The 23579-nt window shown below is 57.6% G+C and overlaps 1 protein-coding gene across 4 annotated transcripts; it reads left to right on the plus strand.

Annotated features, from left to right (window-relative positions):
• On the plus strand, positions 1-23485 carry TAFA3 (TAFA chemokine like family member 3). 4 transcript variants are annotated; one of them, XR_010826556.1, is made up of 7 exons: positions 1-280; positions 7991-8075; positions 8258-8373; positions 14442-14591; positions 15601-15725; positions 16924-17053; positions 22259-23485. XR_010826556.1 is itself a non-coding variant. In XM_066983015.1 (6 exons), the coding sequence occupies exons 3-6, from the start codon at positions 8259-8261 to the stop codon at positions 16933-16935; spliced, it is 402 nt and encodes a 133-aa protein (XP_066839116.1). In that variant the 5' UTR covers positions 2-280; positions 7991-8075; position 8258; the 3' UTR covers positions 16936-18213. The 4 variants fall into 4 exon arrangements, 2 of the variants coding, with proteins under 2 accessions (XP_066839116.1, XP_047927184.1); XR_010826555.1 differs by lacking the exon at positions 22259-23485 and adding an exon at positions 17312-18222; XM_066983015.1 differs by lacking the exon at positions 22259-23485 and having other exon boundaries at positions 2-280; positions 16924-18213.
• Positions 23486-23579: the final 94 nt, after the last annotated feature.

A 23579-nucleotide genomic window follows, 5' to 3' on the forward strand; every position in this document is an offset into this window, starting at 1 on the left:
GGTGCCGGTGCCGGTGCCGGTGTCGGTGCCGGGGCGGCGGCAGGCGGCGCTGCGCCCCTTCGCGCCGGCGCGGGCACCGGGGCCGCCCGGCTCCGCGCCCCGCCGCCCCCGCCGCGCCCAGCCCCGCCGCGCCGAGCCGAGCGGAGCCGAGCGCTGCCGCCGCCCGGCGATGCCAGCCGGCCCCCGGCCGAGCGGCCCCCGGAGCAGGCGCTGACGGCGGAGCGCACGGACGGCGGCCATGGGCAGCGGCGGCCCCGGCCCGCACGGACGGCACCGGCAGGTACGTGCGGCACGGCCCGGCCCGGCACGGCACGGCCCGGCCCGGTACGGTACGGTACGGCCCGGCCCGAAAGTTGGGGGCGGGCTGCGAGGGCGCCGCGGGCCGGGGCCGAGCGGCAGCGCCGTCGGGGCCCCGCGCCCCTGCCCGCCGCGGCGGGGCCGGCGTGCCCGGAGCGGGGCGGCGGGGAGCGGGGCCGCCCCGTCGGGGCCGAGCGAGGGCCGTCAGCGGGGAGCCGGGCCGGGGAAGGCGGCGGGGCCGGGATCCTTCCCCCGGGGCTGGCCGCGAGGGGCTCGGGCTTCGGGCACCGACCGCGGAGCTCCGGAGGCAGCGGGCGCGTCCCGCGCAGCCCCGGCCGGCCGGGGGGGGCTCGCCCCGAGCGGGGCCTGGGGCCGGCCCTGCTCCGTGTCCCGGCGGTGTGGTGGTTCTGCCCGGACCCGCAGAGCCGCTTGCAGTTTGGGGAGACAAAGTGCTGCTTGGGAGCTGAGGGGTAACAGCCGTGCTAAAATGCATCCTCATCCTGGAAGGGGAACACGAGACCAACCACCGCCTGCCTTTGGTGCAAGCTGCCCCTTGCAGCCAAAGCTTCAGGCAGGAGCGGATGGGGTGCGGGCTTGGATCTTCCTCTGCTTTGTTCGTCTCTGGTACAATTCCTCTGGCAGGGGAGGATCTGCTTCTGGCTCCGTCCTGGCTCATGGAGTGGCTCCGGGGGTGCAGGAGGGGAGCTCCTGGCACGGTTGGGGCTGCGAGGGCAGGCTCCGTGGTCTGGGGGGGCACGAGTTGTACCAGCCCCGTCCTGGAGGCAGGCAGCAGCGGGTGCGTGCTGCGGCACTGGGCAGGGAGAAGGAGCACCGCTGGACCAGCCGTGCCCTGCTCGTGCCATCCCCATCAGCGCAGTGTGAGGCTGGGGGGCCGTCAGCCCCCTGGGACAGCCCGTGGCCGTGTGGGATGGCTGTGCCCTGGGACAGCCCACCGGTGCTGGGCACCCACACCCAGAGCCCGCACGGGTGAGAAGTGGAGTCTGCTGGGGAAAGTTGAGCTGCCAAGTGCTCTGCCTTCCCCCGCTGACAAGGCTGACTTGGCTGCTGCTGACCTTGGGCTTCAACACCCTGATACGTGGCCATGCTCTGCCAGAGAGAGGTTCCTGGCGCTGGATGAGTCTGAGGTTAGAGCTGTCAGCGGAGCTGACCTTCAGAGCGCCGGCAGCAGCAGGAGGATGGGACTCACTGAGCGAGGGGGCAGGAATCAGGCACATGCTTGGGCCGAATTAAAGTTAAAAACTCTCCTGCTCACCTTGGCTGGGAAGGAAATGCTGCAGATGCTGGAGGAATGAGGAAGGAGCTGGAAATCAGTCAGCACAGAGGAGAGGAGGAGAGAGCACGCCTGTGGGAATGAGTGCTTTGTGTTCGTGTCAGCTCCGCTGCTGCCTCCCCGCCGGGTTGGCGAGCACGCGCCTGGCACTGCCCTCGTGGGCACAGCCCTGCCCAGCGCTGGGGCTGCGGGGCCGTGGGGACAGACCCTGCAAGCATACCCAGGGTAAGAGCTAAAGTGAAGTGTACGGAAGGGCTCAGCTCAGCCTGGAGCGCAAAGTGGGCACGCCAGCCCCCTCGCGCTTCCCCCAGCTCTGCAGCTGCAGCCTCAGTAGCTCTGACTTCCCACCCTGGCTTTTAATTAAGCATCATTAGTGCTGTAGAAGGAGTTAGGATATAGCCAGTCTGCTGGCTGGCACTGGTAACCCAAAGCTGTGGGTATGAAGGGTGCTGCCGTTGTCAGGCTGTGTCCGGGGGTGGCAGCATCCTGCTTCCAGGGCCCCCGGCCGTGGTCAGGGCTTGCAGCTTGTCCCCAGGATGCTCAGCAGCAGAGCCTCGCGGAGGTCAGGGCCCGAACCTCACCGCCTGTGCAGGTCTTGTTTCCTCGCCTGCCTGGGATAGAGGATCATGCTGATTTTTCCAGCCTTGGGTGAGGAGAGTTTGGCCCTCTCTGCCAGACCTACCCTGCTGCTTCCCCCCCGTTCATTGCTGACAGCAGAACTGTGACGGAGCCTGTGCCATGCCTTCCCGGGGGACCGTGGAGGTGTCTCGTCGCTTGTCAGGATCTTTTGATGAGGTGTCAGCTTCTCTGGAGACTCTGCAGCATCTCCATGCTGCCGCGATTGCTGCTGTGCAGCCGGCAGAGCTGCGCTCCAGGCCGAGGGGAGGGCAGCGCCTGTGAGTACGGAGCAGGGGGGTCCGGGGGGCCCTGCCCTCCCCCTGGTACCAGGGGGCTCGGCTCGGCCACCGCTGTCCGAGGCTCGCTGGGCGGCGGTGCGGCACGGCGGGGATGCGCGGTGTCCCGCAGGGGGCTGGTGCCCGGACACCCGCGCCTGTGGCCTCTGCCTCCTGGCTGCCCGAAGCAGCGTGACCGCAGGCAGCGCTGCAAAGCGGGGCAGTCGCTGGAGGTGCGAGCACGTGGGCCGTGCGAGGCCGGCAGCGGCTGTGGGGTTTGCTCCTGGCTGCGCGCGGGTCGCTGCTCTCGCCCGATGCCTGGTGTCTGTGATGCTGAGCGACAGGCACCGGTGATGCGCAGCGTGTGTGCCTTCCTGGCAGGACCCGTGCTGCGGGGGCTGAGGGAGCTCCTCAGCCCGCTCGGTGTAATTTCACTAGCAGGGTTTGCTTATCCTCGCTCTTTGTCCTGTTCAGAAAATGGCTCTGGGCTCATCGCTTCCCTTCAGTTTGCAGCTTTGCGCTCCTGGCTCCCACGCAGTGGGGGCATTTGCTGAGGTGGACTGACGATGCTTCAGGGAAGTTCCAAAATAAAATTGCCCCCACCAGCGGGCACTGTGACAGCTCCTGCAGCGCTCACAGAAAGGTTTCTGTGCCTGCTGGATTCTGCGGAGGTTTCCTCTCTGGCCGGGGTGTGGGGCTGCCCAGGGCTCTGTGGAAGCAAAGCACGCTCCTCTTCTGACGCCCAACAGAAACACCGAGGTTCCAAGGTGTGCTGAAACAGCAGGAGGACTAAAATAGCTTTAAAAATACTGGAAATCTGTAGGTGTGCGCAAAGGTTGGTGATGTTAGAGCTGCGGTGGGGAGTTCTTGTGTTAGTTGGCACAGAAAATGCCAGCCTCCCCCACCTTTTTGTTTCTTTTTTGGGTGGAATTTTGCTAACTATAATTATCCAGCTCACACGGACCTTGGCAAATAAGGCTCCAGACTCCCAAAACTCAGAGCGTAATTTGGCGTGACAGAGAGTCCCTCATTAGCACCACGGGGCGCCGGGCTGCGCTTCAGCGGAGCTGCGGATGGAGCAGCCCTGGCTGCAGGTCACAGCTTTACGTGCCGCTTTAATGAAGAGGCAGAAGAAGTCTCCAGGTTCCACATCCTGTGACTTCTTAGAAATGCTAGCAGTGCTCCAGTGCCGAGATCCCCGTGGCTGCTCATGATTAACTGCTGCGTAGTTCACTGGCACTTCCTCCTACATAGCTCTGTGCTGTATTTAACAAACATGCTAAAAAATTAAAAGTGCTGTGTGAAGGGTTGCAGCGCGAGCCAGGCGGCAGCACTGTGGTGCTCGGGAGGGCTGGGGCTCTGCTCGGCCCCGAGAGCCGGTGTGTGCCCGCTCCCCCTGCCCGGGCAGGGGGGTTCCTGCTCCCCGCCTCGGTCTGCTCCGGCCACGTGTGCCTGGGGTGGAGGCGCCTGCACGAGGAGGGCCCGGTGCCCTCCGCAGCACCCAGGCGTTTTGCTGGGCATCCTGGCCTCGCAGGGGCTGACGGCCTGACCGGGGCTGGCCCCGCAGCGTGGTGCCAGGGGGGCACGGGAGCAGTGTGCTCCAGGGGGCGGTGGCCCCGTGCCCACACGGGAGGGACACGGGCACACCTGGAGCCAAACTCGGCTCTGGCACACTGGCTGTGACCGAGATTTATCTTCGAAGAGGCTCGGGCACCTTGCAGTTCCTTTGGGTCCCAGCTTGGACTGGATAGGTAGAAAACAGCTAACCAAAAATGTTAATGAAAAATATCACAAAATTCCAAACAAAATGGAACAGAGCAGAGAATACTGATATTTTCAATCAAAATTAAGTGCTTTGACATGCCAGAACACCACTCTTCATTTCAAAATGACATTCCAGGCTGAAAAATTTCAAGTCAGACCAAACATTTGTAGCTGCAGTCTCACGATGATGGAGGTTGATAACTGTCAAAATAGCAATTTCTGCAAAGCTGTGTTTTTCTAAGGGGAATTTGTGCGTGAGTGAGAGCATCGAGTGCCTGTGGCAGCGCGGGGCTGAGGAGCGGAGCCAGCTCCGATGGCCGCGGGGCTGAGTCCCTGCTGCTGGGGCACCCGGAGCCTCCGCGTGCCCGCGCCGCTCGCAGCGCCCGCGTGCTCCCCAGGCTGTGCCACTGCCAGCGCTGCGCCTGCTGCGGTGGCTTCCCCACGAAGTGCGGCGTGGATGGTGTGGGCTGCATTATTGATAACTCCCTGTTTTATTTATGCTCCCTGGCTATAGAACACAGCTCAGCCTTCTGAGCTAAATATAGTTCACACTGGAAGCGCATCCCTGTCCTGCGCAGGGCGGAGGCGAGCAGTGTGCTTGCGTTTTGGCTCGGCTGGGAGATCCGTGGAGGCCCCACACGCCCGTGGGATGGGAGCATGCGGAGGTGCAGGACAGCACCATGTCCCCGCTGCCCAGCCTTGCCACCGGAGCAGCTCCGAGGGCTGTTTGCTTTTTCATTGAGGAAATGGTGCGGGCTTGAAGCTGGTGTCAATATTTACAGGATGGGTTGTGACAACTCTGGAGGGACTATCACAGTGCAGAGCGCCGTGTGGAAATGCACGCTTTGAGGAAACCTCTTGCAGATCAGATTCAGCTGACAGCCCTGCCAGGGGTTGCCTAAACACGGCTTTACGCGAGGCAGTCGGCCCAGCCTTGTCACGACCGTTCACTCCCACCTCAAGGAAAGGGTTCTCGCCCTCAAAGTTCGTTCGCCCTATGGGCTCGCTCGGCCAGTGCAGCATCTCGGGCCGGGCCCATTACCGGTCCCGCAGCCCCTCCGGCCCCTGCTTGCCACTGCCTGACCACCGCCGGCTCATCAGCAGCCACGTCTCTGGTAGCACCGTGCTGCCGCTCGTTAGCATTCAGCACCTCTCCCGTGCTGCTCGGGGTGAGCTGCAAGCTGGGAATAGGGAGCCGTGAGATAAGGGGGAGCGGGCCCAGTGGGACGGGGCGCAGCAGCAGAGGGAAGCGCCTGGCAGTGGGGCACCCTGGGGGGGTTCGGTCAGGGCGTCCCTCCCGGCCCGACCGTGCAGCCCTCCGGGCACAGCCAGGTCCCGGCCGTGCTGCAGGTGGCTCCCAGCCCCTTCCCTGCCATCGCTCCAGGTGTGGGGTGCGGGTCCCCTTTAGCTTCCCTCGGCCCTGGGGCGGCCACAGCCTCGGCAGCAGTGGGGACGTGGTGCAGGACCCTTGGGAAGCTTAGGCTCTGGCAGCACCCCAGGGCCCCTGGAGCTGGGCTGCGGGGCAGAAGGGCTCGTCGTCACCCAGCGGGGCAGGGACGTGACCGGGTCGCCTGCAGAGCTGTGCCCTCCACGGTCTGTACATCGGTGTGCTTGCTGGCTATCCCGCAGCACTAATACGGAGAATTTTCTTGCCTTAAATTCTTTTCTAGCCCAAAATGTGTCTTTATCAAGATCACTCTTCTTCTGGGAGAACATCAACATTTTTTTGTGACACTTTCTGATTTTTTTTCCCAGCTAGGAAAATCAAAATGGAAAAATATCATTTTAAATCAGCATTTTGGAATGAAATATTTTTCATTTTGAAATGTCAGTTTAAAAGAGACCAATTCATTTTGAAACGCTTCAAACAAGAAATGCCCTTTACCACCTCAAATCACTTTGTTTTGATTAAAAATGTCAGTGTTTTCTGTTCTGGCACTTCATTATATGAGTATGTTTCACCATCCCAGCCTGGGCTGGAACAGACACCAATTTAGAAGATTGCTAGAAATTAAAGATTTCTTCTTCCAGCAGCCCCGGCTGCTCCCGATGCCCAGCAGGCTGCTGCGCTGCGAGTGGCGGGGCTGGGGCTGGGGCTGGGGCATGGGCATGATCCCGATCCCGATCCCGATCCCAATCCCAATCCCGCAGGGCAGGTTCCCACCCGCATGGCGCCTGCATCGCTCCCAAGCCTCAGCGTTGTTACCGCTCATCTGCGTGGCCTCTCGTCAATAACTTACGATCTGGTACTGAAGCTTTATGCGGGACAGTTACTTGCCCAGGACCCTGCTAGATCTCAGCAGGCGATGAACGAGGCCGTGAAGTTGTCGTCACACCTGGCAGAGATTTTGCTGTCAGGGCTGTTCTCTCCTGTTGCTTCTTGCAGAGCCCCAGAGCTGTTTCCACCTTGGGGGCCACAGCTGATAAATGTTACAAAGAGCATATTTCAAGCAGTTAAAGTGAAACACTGAAGCTCTGGGGGGTTGGATTTTTCCTGAAGGGCTCCGGACGGCGTAAAACGTGGCTCCTTCCCAGCGGTCCCACGTGGCGTGGGAGCGAATGCCGGCTCTGCCACGCGGGTGTTGGCCGTGCACAGGTCGTGGTGCGAGTGCTGTGCTTTTCCCTTCCTTGACTGCAGAGCGCTCAGGGCAGGGAGGTAGCCGCCTGCCAGCCAGAAGCAGGATGCTGCTGGTCCAGGCACAGCCTGGGGCCCGGGGAGCTGCTGTGAGGTCCCTGCTGGAGTCTGGGTCTCTGCTCCCCACCTACCTCATCCCGCTCACCCTCCGTGCCCCCCAGCACCACGGGCCAAGGCCAGTGGGCTCCTTTGCCAGCTCCCAGCTGTTTCCAGTGGCTGGTCACAGGGAGGGTTTGGGAGGCAGCTCCTGCACCCTGCGTGGTGCTTTGGGAGAGGGGCAGCCCTGTCAGGAGCCAGCATCTCGTCCCCTTGGCACGGCCGGTCACGCTGCACTGCTCCGTGAGCATCCCTGGCGGAGCTGCGCTGCTCCATCGCCGAGATAAGCAGGTGGGTACGAAGTGCCAGCCCTTGTTACGGGGGAGCAGGTGTGTTCGGAGATAACGGTGCGGCTTTGTGCCTGTGCGCTCTTACAAATTTTGTGAGTGCGCTGCGGGGAGGAGCGGCCCCAGAAGCCGGCGTTGCTGTGGGGTGCTGTGGCAGGGCTCCTGGCCCCGCGCCGTGCCTGCCTGGGCTGCTCGGCTCCGCAGCTCCCATGTGGTGCTCGCCCCCTGAGCTGGAGGGTGGCTGGTGAGGGCACGAGGTCCAGCGGTCTGTCCGGCGGTCTGTCTGGTGGTTGGTTGGTCTGTCTGTCTGGTGGCAAGTGCCCAGCCCATGGGAACCAAAACTTGGGTGTCCCTGTAAGGGACCTCCCTGCTGGGAGGAGGAACGGTTCATGGTTGATTTACGCTGCCTCTTCCCACGTGCACTTAATGTGTATTTGGTATTTGTGATCAGCATTAATAACGTAACGAGCCGGATTTTGCTCTCTCAGCAGTAAAAATATGGAACAGCTCCTCTGAAGCAGGTGGAGTCACGCTGGCGTAAAACGGGGCGAGCAGCATCACGGGCTGAGCGACCGGGGATGTCCCGCTGCGGGTGGGGGGCTTGTGGGCACCTGCCCCGCTGCCCCCTGTGCCTCGTGCCCTCCCCGGTGCCTGGCTGCAGCCCTGCGGGGACCGGCACGGCCCAGCCGGCAGCGCACCCACGCGATGTTTCTCTCTCCCCTTTCAGATGCGCTGATGTCTGCCCCCTGCAAAGACCCCTTCTACCTGCGGCTGGCAGATGCACGGGTGTTAGCGTGAAGCCCCAGTAAGAGGTAAATATCGCTCATCTTTGCTACTGCCGATGTGGTTCTTGCTGTCCCGCAGCTGTGGCTGCTGCTGACGAAGCACGAGGGAGGCGGGCGCATCCCCGCCGCTCGTGGCCGTGCCCCCACCACGCGGCCCCTCCACAGCCCCTCGTCCTCTGCACGCCTCTCTCTCTTCTTGTTTTTGGTAGAATGAGTGAAAGAGACATACAAAGCTTGAGCAAATGGGTTTTAGTGCTCACTCTCTGCCTTACCACGCTATGGGGAAGACTGACACTGGCCTCCACCCACCACAGAAGCCATTCAGGTAGGGGAAGCAACGTCCGTCCACGTGTGATGCGCTTCTGCGATGCTGTCCCAGGGCCCCCGGTGGGTGCCTTGTGGGGCCTGTGGGGGTGATGTGGCCCCATGCAGCCCGTACCGGGGTGGGAGGGCGAGGTCCCCAGTCACGGTGCCTCCCGTATGGCTGTGCCACTGCACACCGGGCTCCCAGGGCTCTGCGCATGCGGGGAGCTCCTGGCCCCGCTACCTGTGAGCTGGAGCCGTGCCCTGTAAGCATCTGACGTGGGTTATTTAAAAGCTGCTGTTCGGAGAGCCCAGCTGCTCTGTGGAGCTGGAAAGCAAAGCTCTTCGTGTCCGTATTTCCAGGTTATTACCTTATTAGATGGCATTCAAGGGTTAATTTGAAAATAGTTGTGCTATTGCCTGACCCCACACCTAACCCTGTCCTATTTCTGTCGTTTTTCCCTGACAGTTAAAGCACTTCTAATCCTATAATCCCCATCCTCATTGCTTAAAACCAAAACATATCTTCCAGAGTGACTCCATCAACCAGCTAGTCAGCAGTTACCTGCTTTGCCCTCGTCCTAACCGCAGGTGCATGAAAAGATAAAATTCCTCAGTCATCTCTGGAATTACTTCTTGGCCTCAGCTCAGGACTCCCCAGGTGCTGGCAGGTGACCTGCAGGACCCAGGTGGGATCCTGCCTGGCCCGAAGTGAAGCCGTTACCAAAAACGCTGCCGTGGGGCATCGCCCCGTGGGGCGTTTGCATCGGAGCGACTCCGGAGCCGAGGGGTGCGCTGTGGCGGGCAGGTCTGTGGGGTGTGCAAGTGTCTGCTCCATGGGATGATGCCGGACAGGTGCCCAGGAGCGCTGCTCCGGCCGGCTCCCACTGCCCGTCCCAGCTGGCGCAGGCTCTACGGGTGCTGTGCTCCCTTCCAGGAGAGCGTAAGCCTGGGCACAAGGACTCAGCCCCGGGCTCCTGAGCTGGTCCCAATGCCCAGCCCCGCTTCCCCGCAGCCAGGAGCGGTTTGGAGGGACAGGTGCTTCCTGGGGGAAGAGTCAGGCCTGGAATTAATAAAGCTGCGACTCACTGAGGTTTAAAAGTGCAAATGCCCAAGTGTATTTGTGGGGTGTGAATTATGTATAAATCTCTCTCCATGTGTGAGGAGACGACGCTTATGTATTCATGTGTTCGCAGGCAGAGGGCTGGGGATTTTTCACTCGCAAAGACTTATCCACAGCGGACCAAATCTTGTTCTTCTTATTCAAGCAAATTCTAACCCACAGCAAAGAGGGCATAATAGGAGCAAATACTTAAAAGTTTGACCTCACTCTGTGTCTATGTATTAGCAAGGTTTCTGCCTGTACATCCTGCATTTCTGGTTACTGAAGGAATTTTGCATGCTTGCACTGACTGCTTCTTGCTTTCCTGGGCTGAATTTCTGTGTTTGAAGCAGGAATTTTTAGTCTGCTTGTTGTGGTTCATGGGATTCATTTCCCTCTTGTCTGTCCTGTGCTTTTTCTTCATTTAGGACAGTTTTTTAGTAAAGGTCACGTTGGGAGTGCACTTCTATGAGGTTGCATTCTTAGTTGCAATGACATTTTTCTCCTGGAAAGCCCCCATTGCGTTTCTGCACATGGAGTGGCGGTGTGAGATGGGACGGCTGCACCCCTGCACCCCGCAAACCCCAGAGTCAGAGGTGCTGATGAATTGCACGCACAGAAGGATAGACACATCCAGTGCTTTTGGCCATGTATAGTACCGTGTTTACTCACAGGTGTGGCACCTGAAAACAAAAAATTGCAGAAGAAAATATGCAATTGCGAAAATATAGCCACATCTCAGAGCCTTCGAGTACATGAATTTCTCGAAAGGAGAGAATGCGTGCAGATCTTCTTTGTTAGCCTTTCGGGAAAGCAATGCATTTTAAGCATCTGGCTTTGGAAATAAGGTCTGATCACTTATGTTCACCTCACACGTGGAGAATGCTAATGTGTGCTAATGTGTCAGAGCAGAGCAGTGTGTCCCGGTGTATTTGGTTGCATTTAAATAGCCACGTGAACCCTGTGCAGAGACTAAGTCATTTGGAAATGGAAAAGGAGACTCCTCAGTGAAGAATGATTCACCAGCAATTTAATCCCACATAAAACTTGGTGAGCTTTATGTGACGAGCAAGCCTTGCTTGTCTACACACAGCTCCCACAAAGGTGGCCCCAGCATCTTCAGATAAGCCCCTTAATGCTGATAATCAAAGTGCCATTTTTGCCTTCCTTTGCATTCATCACTTGACACAGGGCAGAAGTAAAGACCTGGTCAGCTGGGACTAGCTTTCAGGAAATGAGGTTCTCTGAGTGAAAGGAGGGCACTGATTTCTGATATCTTTAGAGATTTACTGGCCGGCGTGTCGCTGCTTTGAGCGAGGACAGCAGCTAAGTGGCTTTTATTTGTGAGGTGCTTCTGCAAGCTTCCCTCTTGTGTGGGGAGACGTTGGTTTCCCCCTCATGCACAGCCTTTAAATCAAGCTGGGATATTTTCCTAAGCCATCTTCTCTAGAAGCTGCAGCTGGTGCCCCTGCTGTGGAGGGAGACGCTGCGCGGTGGTGGCTGTGTCCTCCAGCTGCAGTGTGCCCGTGCGAGTTTATTTCTCGTGTGTGAGCACAATTCCAGCTGTTCTCCACGCAGCCTGTGCATCTGTTTTTCTGTTTGCAGATTTGGATAAGCAGTTCATGGGTGTGTGTGCACTTGCACGTGCCACAGAGGGGAATGGAGTATGATCTGAAGTTTTGATATGAAGAGGTAGTAAAAAAAAATCTCAGCTGACGTGCAGTGATAATGAGCAATAAAAACAGGCCTGCTTCTCTCCAAAAGCCTTTTAAATAATGCATGTATCTAAGGCAGTAGTGATTTTTAAGACTTTAATTATTTAGGGAATATTAGCGGTGGGGTTGTTGCCATGCAGGGCTGTCTATGGGCACTCGGCCCCAGGCTGCGCCATCCGTGCACCGAGGGCACTGGGACCCCGCTGCCCTCCTGGCCCCTGCCTGGTGCCCCCGTGCCTCGCAGCCCTCCCGAGGGTGTGCAGTGGTTTAATGGCATTGCTCTGCCCTTCTGGACGCTGAGGGTTTGGGCTCTGCCCAGCACTTACACTGCACTTGACTTCATTTTGCAACTTCCCACCAGCGAGCAGATATTTTACACCGAACGTGTGGAGCAGTGCCCGCAGCTCCCTGAGACAAAGTGTGTCGTTCCAGGTTGTGCCATAAAAAAACATGTTCTGCTGCTCACTTAAAGGTCAGCCAGAGTAGGATAGCATTTTTTATTTTATTTTTACATGCAGGACTCAAAACCCTTGTGCTTTTACAATGCCTTTACGGTTCTGTGAGATAAGAGATTCTTAAAGGGTTCCAGCGGGGGAGTAGCAGTTAAATGGGAGGGAGAAGCGTGCCAGCAGCTCTGGAGCTTGTCCCAGGCTCTCTGGGGTTTCCTGCACTTGGTGTTAAACACACCATTGGGCCTGCATTTTTCAGCCCTATCTGCTCCAAAGTTCCCTGCTGCTCGGCAAGAGAAACCCTGCAGGGAGCCCTGGGGCAGCAGTCGCTGTCCCCGTGCCCGTGCTCAAACTCAGCAATTCCTTCCCACGCCGGGAGCCGCTCGGTGGCTGGGCAGCCCCTGGCCCTGCCCGCCTCTCCTGCCAGGGTGCGCCTGATGCTGGGGTCTGCCCGCATCTTGCAACCCCCACAAACCTCAGCCTGCTCGGCGAGGGGTCCCCAGCACCAGCCCTCGGCGCCTGCGGGCACGGCGCAGGAGGGCAGTGAGCCCTTGTAGCCCTTGTGGAGCTCAGGGAGCTGAGACGTGTCACGGTGCTGTGGGGCTCTGGCCCCACTCCCCTGGGACGTCCCCCAGCTGCCCCGGGAGCGATCTCACCTGAGAGCATCTCCTGTCTGCCTGGGGTTTTGCCTTCCCCAGCCCGCATGCCAGGGCTGGAGGCAGGGGTGTTACAGGGGTGTTACAGTGAGGGGGGCGATGGAGACGGCCGTGCCGTCTGTCTGGGGGGAGCTCGGTGTCTGTGGGCTCCCAGCCGGCTCCTGCCGTGTGGGGTGGGCTGCGGGTCTCGTGCTGCATCCAGCCAGCCACGGTGCTGCCAAGGAGAGGCTGGCTTCCCTTTATCTCCCCGCTGCACCTTTTTGAGGAAATTAAAAGGGTTTTGGCTTGTTAGTGAACTCCTATTGAATGGCTGTAATGAGCGATTTCTCAGTTCTGCCCAGCTCTCCCTCTGCTGAGCCTTTTTAAATTAGCTGAAAACAAGAGGCTGTGAGCGGTGCAGGAGGGGCAGAGGGGTCGGGGACAAGCTATGGTAACGAAGCTCTGCAGGGACGGAGGCTTCAAAAAAAGTCAAACCTCCAAGCACATGTGAGGACCCAAGTTGGAGGGTAAGAAATGCTGTGTTTGGGCCGGGGGACGTGGGTTGTGGTGCGCAGGGCAGTGAGTGACTGCGAGGGGCTGCCCAGGGCGTGGAGGGAGTGTGGGTTCACAGGCAGCCAAACCCAGGCACCTCTGCACATTCCTCAGCACCTGGAAAATCCCATTCACCATAAAAACAAAGCAAAGCGTGGTCACGTTTATTCTGTAATGAGTTGCTTTCCTTTTCACTTTCAGCAAAGTCTATCATTTCTGCATACAGAGAGTGGAAATCGTCATTAAAACTGAATTATGATGGCATTTAAAAGGGAGGATAAAATGTATGGCCAGAGATGCTATTGCAGAATACTTCCAGGATAGGTAATTGTGTAATTATTATGGGCAGAAATGAAAGTGATGGTTCATTAAAAGAAAATGACCATGAAATAACAATAAATAAAGGCGAATAATTGCACAGTCTGCCTTGCCCGTGTGCCGGTGGGCGCAGGGCGTGTGGGTGTGCAGATTCTGGCCATGGGCTCTGCGGCACGGCCGGGCCCGGCCAGTGCCCATAGTGGCTGCACTTGGGTTGTGTTTGCAGCGGGAGGCGAGAGCTGCAAGCAGAGGGGCTTCCCTGCAGCCCCCTGTCCTGTCGGGGGCTCCCTGGGGCTCCCGCCTGTGCTCTGGGAGGCGGCAGGGGACGAGCTCCTGTCCCCAAGCCGAGGGCAGACAGCAGGCAGCCAGGACGGGTGATGTGACCCGTGCTTGCAGGCACGTGCTTGGGGACAGCACGCTGCAGGAACGCGGCTTCCTTCTCCCCCTCGCCGCCTGGCAGCTGCCTGCTGCATAAATAACAGCCTGCTCTGTAGCACGGGGGTGTCTGGGCGCGTAGCTCTGAGCCCGCTCCTCCGGTGCTCATTAAACAGGTCCTGCAGCGATCACTCCTGCTCAGGTCATGGGAATAAAGCCTATCTAGCCCTGTTTGGCTAATTTGTATTGTGCTTGTGTGGGCCATTACCCAGCGAAATTCATTGATTTGCGATGCTAACTAGCTTCTAAACCCAGATCCCAGAGGTGATAAGCCAGCACATTAGTTTTCTTTCTTCCTTAATATTTTAATGGCAATGGGAGGGGGGAGCAGCAGAATAGCCTGGATTTCTGATGAACAGCGTGACATTTCTGTGTCGCTGCGGGCTGGAAGCACAGACCTGGCTCTCCCTCCTCCATCCCAAGGGTGGTGCATGACAGCGAGGCGAGGCGTCGTGTTCAGCTGCGGCGTTAGGGGTCTGGGGGTGGTGTTCCTCTGCTGGAACCCAAGGCGACACGACGCGCCATCCCCTCTTGTAGCAAAGCCTGCAGCTCGTTATCAGCCCTAGTTAACTAATGTGCTTGTTTGTTTCAATAAGGCTCTTGGCTTGGCCGTGGCAAAGGGCTGTTAATTCTGCTTGGTAGGATGGGAGTGGGAGCCGTAGGACTGGGAGCTCAGACACAGGGGTCTGGAGCAGAACCAGCACTTCCCCTTAGGGGTGGGCTGGGGAGCCGTGGCACCAACCCATGCCTGCGGCAGCCCCGGGGAGCCCCCCGGGGGCCAGGGCAGCCCTGCCCGTGGCTGGGCTCTGCCATCCCTCAGTCATGGCACGTGTCGGGGGACCGGGGCCGTATCCCCGCGTGATGTGGCTGTTTCTCCCGTGCAGTGCACATCGAGCCCGGCACCTGCGAGGTCATCGCGGCTCACAGGTGCTGCAATAAGAACAAGATCGAGGAGCGCTCCCAGACAGTGAAGTGCTCCTGCTTCCCAGGGCAGGTGGCGGGGACGACGCGGGCGGCCCCATCCTGCGTGGACGGTGAGTACCGCGGCTGGCAGCCCCAGTGGTACCTTCCCTGGTGGCAGGGGGCTTTTGCTTGCTTGAACCTGCCCCGGGACCAACTCGGTCCCGCCAGCTGCTGCAGTGAAGCAGAGGGCACAGGGAGGTGTTTTGGGGGACCCTCCACTTGCCCAGCTAGTCTCTGCCTGCTCAAGCTCCCCGGCATGCTGCAGCACCAGGACTGGGTGCCACGGCACTGGTCCCTGCGTGCCCACGCGCCTGCAGCTGGAGGCACGGACGTGCCTCTAGCAACACAGCACCGCCACCAGGGAAGAGCACCCAGCAAAACTCAGGCCATTTCTATTTTATCAAATGGCATCATGTGCCGTCACTGTGTAGCCACCGGGAGCAGCTGGGAGCCTCTGCCAATGCTGTATTGATTCACTCAATTGCCTGTATCCTGCGAGCGCAGTTCTCCACAGCACCGAGAAAGGCCTGGATTAATTGTCAGGGAAGGCTTTCGTTGTCCCATATAGTTTTCATGTGTTGCCTTTCCTAAAGATAGGGAAGCCCCTTCTCCTTACCCTCACTAGGCATACATGACAAGAGTCTCACGAAGCTGAGCAGTAATAGGCAGTCACTTTGCATTAGTGGTGGAGCCCGGAGCAAGTCAGGGAACAAAGCTGCTTCCCCTGCTCGTTTGGGAATGAGGACAGGGCTGATGTTTTGCCTTTTACTGGGGACAGTGATAGGCAATGCGGTGCTTCGAAGGCAGCTGTGTTAAATGCAGCCCTGGAGCCAGCAGCCCCCATTAGGAGGGGCAGAGCCGTGCAGAGCCAACCCAGTGGCACAGGTCCCGGCTCTGCAGAGCCAGGACCCCAAGGCATTTTGAGCAGGTGGATGCAGCTCCTGCAAGGCCCGACCCACACAGGAGCCTGGACCTGCTGGCTGTACTGTGTGGGGACGTGCGTCCCCCTTGGCGCCCCCAAACCATCCCCCCATGCTGTGAGCCCAAACCAGGCCACGCTGACGGCCCCTCTCGTGCCAGCCTCCATCGTGCTGCAGAAGTGGTGGTGCCAGATGGAGCCCTGCCTTGACGGGGAGGAGTGCAAGGTCCTGCCCGACCTCTCAGGCTGGAGCTGCAGCAGCGGCAACAAAGTGAAGACAACCAAGGTACGTCCATGCCGCAGGGGCAGCCCCGCGGCCTTCTCCTAAAACACCCGGGGAAGCGTCCCTGCAGTTGGTGGGGGGACAGGGCTGCGCTTCTCCTGGGCGCGTGCTGCTCGTCCTGCGCGCACCGAGCCCCACAGAGGGGCAGGGTGAGCTCACCCATAGCAGCGACCCCGCGTCGGTCCTGTCGCTTTGCCCATCCAAAACCCCACGGGTGCATGGCTCAGCCCCAGAGGCTGTGCTGGGGCTCCTGGCCCCGAGCCCCAGGCTGCCAGCCCCTGGGGCAGCAGGCTGCTCCGCACGGCCCCGCATCCGCCTGCGCGCCCTGTCTGAGGCAGTCATCTGTGACAGGGAGCTACATGATTATTATTTTCATGGCTTGCTGAATGCCCCAAAGAACAAGGTATAATTAAAATTTTATCAAACTCATTAGTAATTACATACATGTCATGGTTAATCAGTTGCATAATTTTGTAATCATTGTTCATATAGTCGAGAGTAATTATTCCTTATGCTTTAGCTTTTCTCACCCCACATCCCCTGCCGTAAAATTATCGTATTAAAAAAGTGATGTGGGAGGTTTTTTCATTATTGCTATTATTTTGGAGCACAAAAAGCACTTTCCTGCTCAAGTGTTTTTGTGTATGTCTGAGAAGGTTGCTCTGGCCTGGGCACCCTTGACTGACCAGTAATTGCAGCGTGACTTTTAGTTCTTTGTCTTTTCCCCTTCTTTGTATTATTTATTTGTTTTTCTCAGCTGCTAACTGAGCCTGAAGCCTCCCTGTGCAGACAGACCCCAAAGTGGGAGCTGTCACCAGAGCAAGGGGTTCACAAATAATTCATGTGCTGAACTTTGGAACAACCACCCTGTCAAATGCAAAGAGCGAATCACATTTGCACCTGCTGAGGCGGCTCACGTAATTCTTGCATCAAGCATCAGCCGGTGCGTTAGGTCAACTGCCCACTTCCGACAAGTTGACCATTTCCATTAGCAAAGACGACACCGAAAAAACAGTTCTTCAGGAAAACTGTTTCAAACACGAAAAGAGAGGGGCACATTTCCCCTGTGGGTAATCTGCTGCTGGGGGAGGTGGGACGTGGCCTCTGGAGACCCCGTCACAGACCTTGCTCTTGGTATCACAGAGGTGCCACAAGGCAGCCGGGGGCTGGCACCAGCCCGACATGTCCCCTCTGCCCGCAGGTCACCCGATAGCACCCCCGTGGGGGTCCCTGCTACATTGCCTGTGCCGTGCCCGTGCTGTCCCGGAGCCAGGTGCGGCGTGCTGTGGTGCTCCTGTCCTGCATCCCGCGCCGCCGTCAGACCATGCCAGGTACGGGTTCGGAGCAACTGCTGCCACCCAGCTTCCCGTCAGGCTGCAAGAATGGGGCCCGAAGGCAGCTGCAAGACTCCTGCTGCTCCACGGTCCCCTTCTCCCCCATGGACGTGCTCACCGACCAAGGAACGGGCTCATTCTCCCGTCCTCTTAAATAAAATGCTCCATAAGAGCTGTTGATGGTTACAGAGACAGACAATGGTCCCCCAAACCAGGCTTTAATCTCAGCTAAAATAGCAAAAATCATTGCTGCAGGAGTCGCCGTTACCCCATCTCCAGGATCCCGAATCAGGGTCAGCACCAGGAGCTCAGAAGCTGGTGGCGGCGCGGAGTCGTCCCGGCGCGGCGCTGGGAGCGCGGTGCTGGCCCTGCAGAGGCTGCAGCCCCGGCGTGGCGGCGTGGCTGGTGCCGTCCGACACCTCCGGCACCGGAGATGGTAAAAATGTTTCCGTGGAGCATGCTGCTGGTTTTTCCTTCCTCTGTAATTGCATTAATCAGGCTGCAAGTTTAATATCTGTTCCCCCAGTGCACGTCCCAGGCACCAAATTACTGCTCATGTCCGCAATCAATCCCAGAACAAAGGGAGGGGGAACCCCTCTCCCGTCTGCGGGGCCTGTCGCGCCAGCCGCAGCGCAGAGAGCTGTGCAGAGACCAGCCTGAGCCAGGCGTCATTGCGTTGATCCAGCACGAGGACACGTGCACCCTGCCCTGGCCGTGAGCTCGAGGCCTCCAGGACACGCCGTGTCCCCAGCCCTGCAGCTGGGGGGCACCGGGGGTCCCGTGGTGCTGCTGCCGGGCTCGCCACGGGGGCGTTTCTGTAACGGGGCACGCAATACCTGCTGCAGATGCGATGTAAATACCAGACTGTGGAAATATTAAATTCATTTTAATCTCCGCAAAAGATCTTTTCATTCCAAGGCAGAGGGGGCTGCAGGAGCACTTTTCTCACCGCCCACAAGAAAGGCGGGGGGGTCCGGGGGTCTCTGTCCTCACCTTGCCGTTCTCCCTGGTGCCGGCTCCGAGCCCAGCCGGTGCTGCCTGGGGTCTGCACGGCACCGCTTCGAGCCGCGGCCCCTTCTGCTCAGCACGGGTGGCATCGCTGGGGGCATCCTGATCCTTGTGGGGATGGGGGGCCCTGCTCTTGTCCCCTGGCTGTCCCGTACCCATCCTGCAGCGGGGTCCATGCAGAGCCACTGTGCCTTCCCCTTGGGATCTGCCTGTTAGAGCTCCCCTTTAATGAGGAACTGCTCACAGTTTTCTGTTATTATTATTGACTGGTTCTGCCGTTCTGTAAGCAGAGCGCTGGTCCAGTGATGTGTGGGGAGACGCATTTGGTGTGAGGCGAGGTGACTGTTGAGGTGCTGCTGAGCTCCCTGCCCTTTGCTCGCCCCTTGCCTCCCGTGTGTTCTCATTTTGCTCTGACGAGTGCTGGTTTTCCAGCTGGGGGGTCTGGGGTGGCTGCCGGGCCCTGCGGGGCTCCCCGTGTTACGCCAGGGTCAGCAGAGGTTAGTGCGAGCGTTTTGTGTGATGGACGCGGTGCTTTGAGGCTGAGAAACACAGCGCTGTTAGCTGCTCAGACGCTTAGAAATTATTTTTATTGTCATCAGACCAGAGACGTTTATGCACCAGTTTCCCTGTGCATCAAATTGCTTTGCTGGGCTTTTCAGTCCTTTGTGTTTTTAAAGTACGCAGGATTTAGGCTTTCTTTCAATTCCTTCAATGAGAGGCTAAGAAGGAAGAATGTGTTTTGAATGAGAGTAGAGATTTTAATTCTGTGGAGGCCGATTTGTAAGTCAAAGGTAAGGGAAAGATCCCTCGGGTCTGTTTATATTTGTGTTGTCCAGCACAGGTTTCCTTACAGGATAAATTCATGTCGCATTTGCCCCATTGCCTTGGATTTGCAAGGGGGACCACAGAAGACAGAAGCTGCAGGGAGCGGTGCCTTTGCAGGTCCCCGGCTGGTTCGGGGCTGGTCACAGCTCGCACTGGGATGCCTGGGGCTGGGGGCTCACCCCTAACCCCCCCTGTGCGCCGTGGGGTGCGGAGCGGGGCTGCGGCTGGTCCCCGAGGCACCGCATCCTCCTGGAGCCACCTGGCTCCTGCAGCCCCGGCTAGTCTCATTACTCATGCAACTGCCTAATTCTCTGGCTCAATAAAATCTTTTGGCTGTGACTTACGCTCTCTAATTACATGTTGCATTAAGGAGGCATACATACTCTTTCATTTAGCCGATCCGCAGCGGAACAGTTTGGGCTGTGCGCAGCGGGCTGCTTCTCGTCCCGATTTCGCTGGTGTTGCCGCAGGGATGAGTTCTCCTGTGCCTCTCTGTTTCAGCACGCCGGGATCTGACCAGAGCCGACCCCTCCGCTCCCGCTCCGGTGTCACAGCCACGACGTGCTGCCAGCACCACGAGAACGCTTGTTCTGTTAAAAGCCCCGCGCGATTCCTCTGTTACCAGCAAAGGGCTCGCGTGTTTTGTCAACAGCTTGTGCTGATGTTCGTGGCGCTGGCTGGAGTGGGCTGAGGGGCAGCAGGACGCTGCTGGCGTGCAGGCGAGCGCTGCGGGAGCAGGACATGGCAGCTCCTGGAGGAGGGACGCGCAGCACAGCCTCCGTCCCTGCGGAAACAGGGCTGAGGGGACGCAGGAACAACGCCGGCACAACGCCGGCAGCTTTGCGTGTCCCTAGCTGCAGAGCCACACCTGGGACATCTCGTCTGTTAAAAACAGCAAAGGGAGGGTGGAAAAAAGAAGCAAATTCAGAATAACCAGGAAGAGATCCCTCAGCACTGGGGGTGTGTGAAAAAGCAGCTCTGCAGCCCCTGCCCCTGCCTGGTGTCCTGGGCAGCCGACACCATGGGGGGGACGGGGAGCAGCTCGTTTGTGTCCCTCTGTGCTTTCAGGCTCGATCCAGCTGGCTGGAAAATGGCATTTCATCGCTGTCCTCAGGTTCTGTGGGTGCGGAGGGGCTTCTTTTGTCTGCTCCTCACTCTGCCCTTTGCAGCTGCTAATGGAGCTGGAAGTTTTAATTGATTCTCCTCCTCAGGTCAGGCACTGACTTCACTGTCTGCACAAGCATGGAGCGTGCCCTCAGGTCTGCTCCCAATGTTTCCCTGGCATTATTATTCCTTGCTGCAGTTACTGCTGCCAAGGCTTTTAGGACTAGTCTGTGTGCGAGTGAATTCTGGTCAGGGACATTTAAGCAGAGAGATGCCAGAAGTGCGTGAATGTGGAGCAGGCCTGGAAGGCAGCAGCAGGCGGAGGCTCATTGAGGCCATGGAGCTCGTTAGACCCTGTGCAAAGCCCCATTGAGCGCGGGTCCTGCAGCCCTGCCGGTGCTGGCATGCATCATGGCTGCAGTGTGCATGAGCTGCAAAGGGTGCGCCGATCGTGCTGCCCTCCAAGCAGCTCTCCATTGAATTGGCTCAATTTTGGAGGCAGATCTTCAACCACAAATGAGCTGCACCTGGAAATGCCCACATGCCTGTCTCCAGCCAGACCTGCAGCTGTTCCCTATTAGTTCAAACGATCACTGGGCTCTAGGGCCGGCGAGTGCTGGTTTAATACCTGCTTCCCTCCAATATTGAATGCAGCCCATGTGAGGGAAAGAAAAATGTCTGTTCTGGCCAGCAGAGGCTAATGAGCTCATAGCGATCCTAAAACGAAGAGCATTAAGGTCTCCAGGACTCGCTTTGCTGAGCACGTCCCGCACCCCATCCCCGCTGCCCCAGGGTGGTGTCCCTGTCCCCCCTCCCCGCGTCAGGCTGGATTTGTACAGTCCCCACCTGGAGGCCGCCCCCTGCCCAAAGCCACATCTGCCAAATGCGCCGTGAAAGGCTGTTATTTATAATAACAAACACAACTTCCCTCCATCAACTGCTGGGAGCGTCCCTGCTTGGCTAAGCATAATTGTAGTGGCCCGTAACGGTAAGGATCCACTCTACAGAAGCACCGAGCTTGACACCTACATTGATATAGAAACATTTTATTGTCCACGTAATAGCCACCCGTAGCACTTATTTTTCACTTACTGCAATACATGGTTTAGGGAATAAATAGCCCCTTGGTGTCTCTGCTGAGTGCTGACCTTGCCTGTTGTATACCACTGTCAAAGCAAAGTATACAAATACTGAAAATTGCCGGCTCCCCTCCTGATAGGTGAACGCTTCCCAGAGGGAGCTGCAGAGGCTGTTCCGTCCCCCTGCTCTCAGGGAGGGTCCCAGGAGCAGCGGCGCAGCCGAGCCCCTGCTGAGCATGGCCTTACCACACAGCACATGAGCCACCCGGGGAGTTTGAGCTGCCGAGGTCTGTAAGTCGCCAGAGGGGCCGTTAGTCGCTGGAACCCATCTCAGTTAAGGTGCTTTCAATATCATCTCCCTGGGTATTATAATTATGCCCCATTCAATTAGTCTTCAGGGAAAAAAAAAAGAAAGCCCTTTGTATTAAGGTTTGGCAGAGAATTATTAGAGGGTGAATTAAAAGACTAGGATTCCGTTTTACTTCACAATAATAAAGGCATAATGTATAAAATACCAAAAATTACAAGCTGATTAAATTTAGAGCTGTGCTAGGTGGTGAAATGAAAGGTAAAATGAGACCCTTAGAGCAGTTACGACATGCAGTACGAGGGGGTGTATTATCTGAGAAATAAGATGGAAACATAATTAACCATCCAGCATTACCCTGAGAGATGGAAAATTGAAATGGGAGAAAAAATTAGGTGAAATTGCAGAGCAGGCTCATTTATTTCTGCTTTATAAATCAGTGCTACCTGTCAGCAGCAGCGCAGGGCTGCTCGGAGCAGGAGCTGTCCGAGGGATGCTGCGGCTGGGAGCTCGTGGCGGGGAGCTCGCCCCACCCGGCGTGGCGCAGCCGGGGAGCTGCTGCCTCCGCGGCACGACTGCCCCGGTGCCTCTCCCTCCTGCAGCCCCTGGTGAGTGACGGCTGAGGCTGCTCTGTGCTGGGCTGGGGCCTGTCCCCTTCCCCAAATCGGTTTGCTTTCCCCGAAGTTTTGCTGCTGCCGCTGTTGCCACCCTTGTTACTCCTGCCAGCATCGCTCCCTCTGTCACCTCGCCAAAGACTTGCCTTCGGTGGCCTCTTGCAATGATGAGTTCAACAGCCCAGTTTAGGGCTGGAGGAACATTTTCTTTTACTGCCTTTAAATTTCTTCCTTTCAGACTTAATTGGATCTCTTTTCCTTGTAGCAGGGAGAGAGAAGTAACCTCTGCCACCTCCATCCCACTGCTGCCATTCAGCTTGCTCCTGTCTGGCCATTTGGTTTATTGCTGCTTTTACAATGGATTCAAACAAGGACAAGAAAAAGTTTTGTCTTTTCCAGAAGCCACAAGATTTTTGCTAGAATCACCCCAGCTACAGAAAAGATTCACCATGCAGCTCCAGTGCCACAGTTAGGAATGTAGAAAACCAGCCGGCGTATCAGACCCAGAGCAGTGCGCCTCGTCCTGCTTCCAGGGGAAGGGACACGCAGCGGCTTCAGCACTGGTGCGTGTTTGCACGTGTACCTGAGGCTTAACATTCTGAAGTTTGCTAGCATCTCTTGCTAAGAAACTGGGTACATTTTTCCCTCTGTCATGCCCAGGAGCAGGCGCAGCCCTGTCAGAGCGAGGCCGTGCCCATGCCCCTGCCCGGGGTGAGAGGCAGAGGCAGCCCCGGCCCTGCTCCCGGCGCGGCCCCGCTGCGGGCACCCTCCTGTCGCTGCGCACATGCCGCGACTTAGTAAAAGTGCAACTGCCCAGTGTTTGCTCTGGTTAATAAACTGTGATGGCGTTGTTTGAAGCATTAGATGGCTCTGCCAAAAATGCAGCCTCATGTTTTATTAAAATGTGCATTTGTGGGGATGTTCTTAAGGGAGTGAATAAAATATTAATTTGGATGTTACGGTGTAATAAAAGTGGAGCCAGGGCACAGCCCACGCTGCCGGAACAGACCGTCTCCAGCTTTGGTTTGCCCAGCACGTTTGGAAGTGCTGGCAGTTCTGCCACCCCCAGGCCAAAGGCATGCAGGGCTGGGGAGGGCTGCATGGGCCCCAGCTCACTCTGGGCAGACTATTTACTGACGGGATCAGGGATTAAAGTATATTTTCATTTCTATAAAGTGATTTCTAACCTTGTTTTCCTGCTGGGAAGGCTGCAGTGGCTGGAGCAGAAATGGCACCGTCGGCTTGTGCAAAGCAGCAAGGGAGATTGCAATTTAATTTGAGCATTTCCCAGCTTGTTGTTAATCTCCCGATTTACTGCTGGTATTTGATTTCTGTAGCATTACTTCATGATAAAGGGATTAGCCAGGACCATAGGTCTGGTCTTTGATGCTCATCTGCTGGGGATTACTGAGAAATTTTGTAGTTAGTTAATGGGTCAAATAAGTAAAAAATGAAAATATGTGTATTATTTTGTTGACATTTGCAGGAACACATTAAATCCGTGATCTAGCACTTGCTCTCCTGGCCCATTTGGCATCCCCTGCCCCTATCTCATGGGGTCCTGATCCTTTACCTCCAGGTCCGGA

Source organism: Anser cygnoides, chromosome 25, assembly GCF_040182565.1.
Source record: "Anser cygnoides isolate HZ-2024a breed goose chromosome 25, Taihu_goose_T2T_genome, whole genome shotgun sequence".
NCBI classification, from domain to species: domain Eukaryota; kingdom Metazoa; phylum Chordata; class Aves; order Anseriformes; family Anatidae; genus Anser; species Anser cygnoides.